We start from the raw sequence: 2,186 nt of genomic DNA, 5'->3' as shown, positions 1-2,186 counted from the left end.
TGATAGTGATCTAAAGAGATTTGCATTTGTACCTCGCCAAATTTGGTTTAGAAGGAATAAAGCCATCTTTGGGGGAGAGTTTCTTTCACCGGCTGAGGTAAACCATATAGCTTCTACCCAAATAGAAACCTTTATGCTTATTGAGCAAGCCCAAAGGAGGGATGTGCCGGATAGTGGAGCTCACGCAGTGGTGATAGGATGGAAGAAACCACCAGATGGAGTGACGAAGATTAATTGGGATGCCTCAATCGACAAATCTGGGAGGGGGGGAGGAGAGAGAGAGAGAATGGGCGTGGGAGTAGTAGCGTGGGATCACCTTGGCGAGGTAGTAGGAGCGTTGCGCACGACAAGACCTTTTATCACTTAATCGACGACGACCGAAGCTGTAGAGGCATGGCAAACAGCTATGTTCGGTCGAAGGCTTGGACTCTCAAAGGTTATAGTTGAAGGTGATTCGCTAGAGGTCGTTCAAGCTTTGCGGAAAGAAGATAGCTGCTAGAACAAATATGAGATGTTGATCAATGATGCAAAGTCCTTCATTCATAGTTTTCTAAGCTGGGAGATTAGCCATGTAAATAGGGGTGCTAACACAGTAGCTCATACCTTGGCAAAACATGCATTGCTGTTAGGGGAGGAAAAAAGACAAAGGGGTTGTAACGCCCCGATATTTGAACTAGCAAATATCGAAGTCGTGACGCTGCAACTTTAGAAAATACAATCTTACAGCAGAGTATGTATATTTTTTTCTTTTTCTATGACCTAGGAATAACTTACACAACACAGTTGAGCTGACTGAAATACCTCGAGGTGATATATTATTAAATAAAATAGAAACATAGTTTTCATTACAACATATGTACACACTAGGTGTACCAAATATATGCCACAGACGGCACCAAAATTAACATAGTAATATCTATTAAGTTTACACACATCACCATACATAATAAAAACGATTAACATAAATGAGACTTGCTCCATAGAGTAAGCATAAATCCTGCAGCAGATGGTCTATCAACCATCAAAACCAGTAAAAGGACCATCGTCCTCACTTTCTATCCCTGCATCAAGATCTATGTAAATATGACGTTATCATATTTACATAGGCAAACAAGTGAGTAATCTATTTTCCTAGATATAAAGACTAAAAAGACTAGTTTGAACAAATAAGATTAAAGACTAAAATATATAATAATGAATGAGTTGTGAATGCAACGTAATGACAGATTAGTTTGTGTTTTATGATAATCTTTCTTCAGACCTCTTCTCATGAGCTCTCAGCCCGCTTACGTCCGTTATGTCCCTCACACTTTAGAGGTTTACCTGTTTGGTGCTGGCAACTACACCGTCCCAGCTTAGTTATATATTAGGCCTGTTGGATGGTTATATACTCCCATCCACTGAGATACCGACAGTTCCTCGCGGCAATCCACCCAGCTTGTTCTTAAGGTGGCTATCTTATCAGCCCATTTTATTAGACACATTATGCAGCAATTGTATTGCAAAATTATATCAATAAGACAAAATAAGAATTCCTATAACAATAAAACAAAGCTAGTACTCAGTAAGTATATCCATACTTACTCTCCTTAGTGTAGTATTCTGCTCCACTTCTGCATATAATACATACATACAAACAATACTTAGTTCATTCTCCAATAATATCATTGTTTAAAGACCCTCATCTTTTTATATTTATTTATTATCCGTCACTTCATCTTTACTTACTCATTTTATTATATTAATCTAAGATAGTTACTTATAACTAGCTTTATGCCTGAATTCATTTTTGGTGACGAGGCTAATGGCCAGTATCACTAAATACAAACTAGTATTATAAATAATAGGGGAAACTTCACTAAGGCCCCCTGAACTTCCGGCCGTTTTTGCAGACCCCCCTGAACTTCAAAAACTCTCATTTTGGACCCTTAAACTTCTATTTTCTCTCACTTTGGACCCTTTTAACTTTTTATACCCATTTTACCCTCGACTAAAACTACGCCGTTTTGGACTTAAACAAAACTACGTCGTTTTTACTCCAAAACTACACCGTTTTGAGCTTCAGAACTACATCACCACCCAACCCAAAACGACGTCGTTTTGGTCATTAATATTAAAAAAATAATAATAAATAAAATAAATTAAAAAAAATAATTTAAAAAAAAAAAGAAAAAAAAGAAAAAGAA

General features: G+C 37.2%; 1 protein-coding gene across 1 annotated transcript in view; it reads left to right on the top strand.

The window, feature by feature from the left end:
- Positions 1-393: 393 nt before the first annotated feature.
- Positions 394-2,186, top strand: part of LOC132165080 (beta-galactosidase 6-like) — a 7,074-nt gene continuing 5,281 nt past the window's right edge. Inside the window, exon 1 of the mRNA XM_059575583.1 lies at positions 394-436. Within this exon, the coding sequence (XP_059431566.1) occupies positions 394-436 (43 nt within the window). The remainder of the gene's footprint in view (positions 437-2,186) is intronic.

The sequence above is a fragment of the Corylus avellana genome, chromosome ca11 (assembly GCF_901000735.1).
Source record: "Corylus avellana chromosome ca11, CavTom2PMs-1.0".
Classification (NCBI taxonomy): domain Eukaryota; kingdom Viridiplantae; phylum Streptophyta; class Magnoliopsida; order Fagales; family Betulaceae; genus Corylus; species Corylus avellana.
This window is presented reverse-complemented; position numbering and strand designations above follow the sequence as displayed.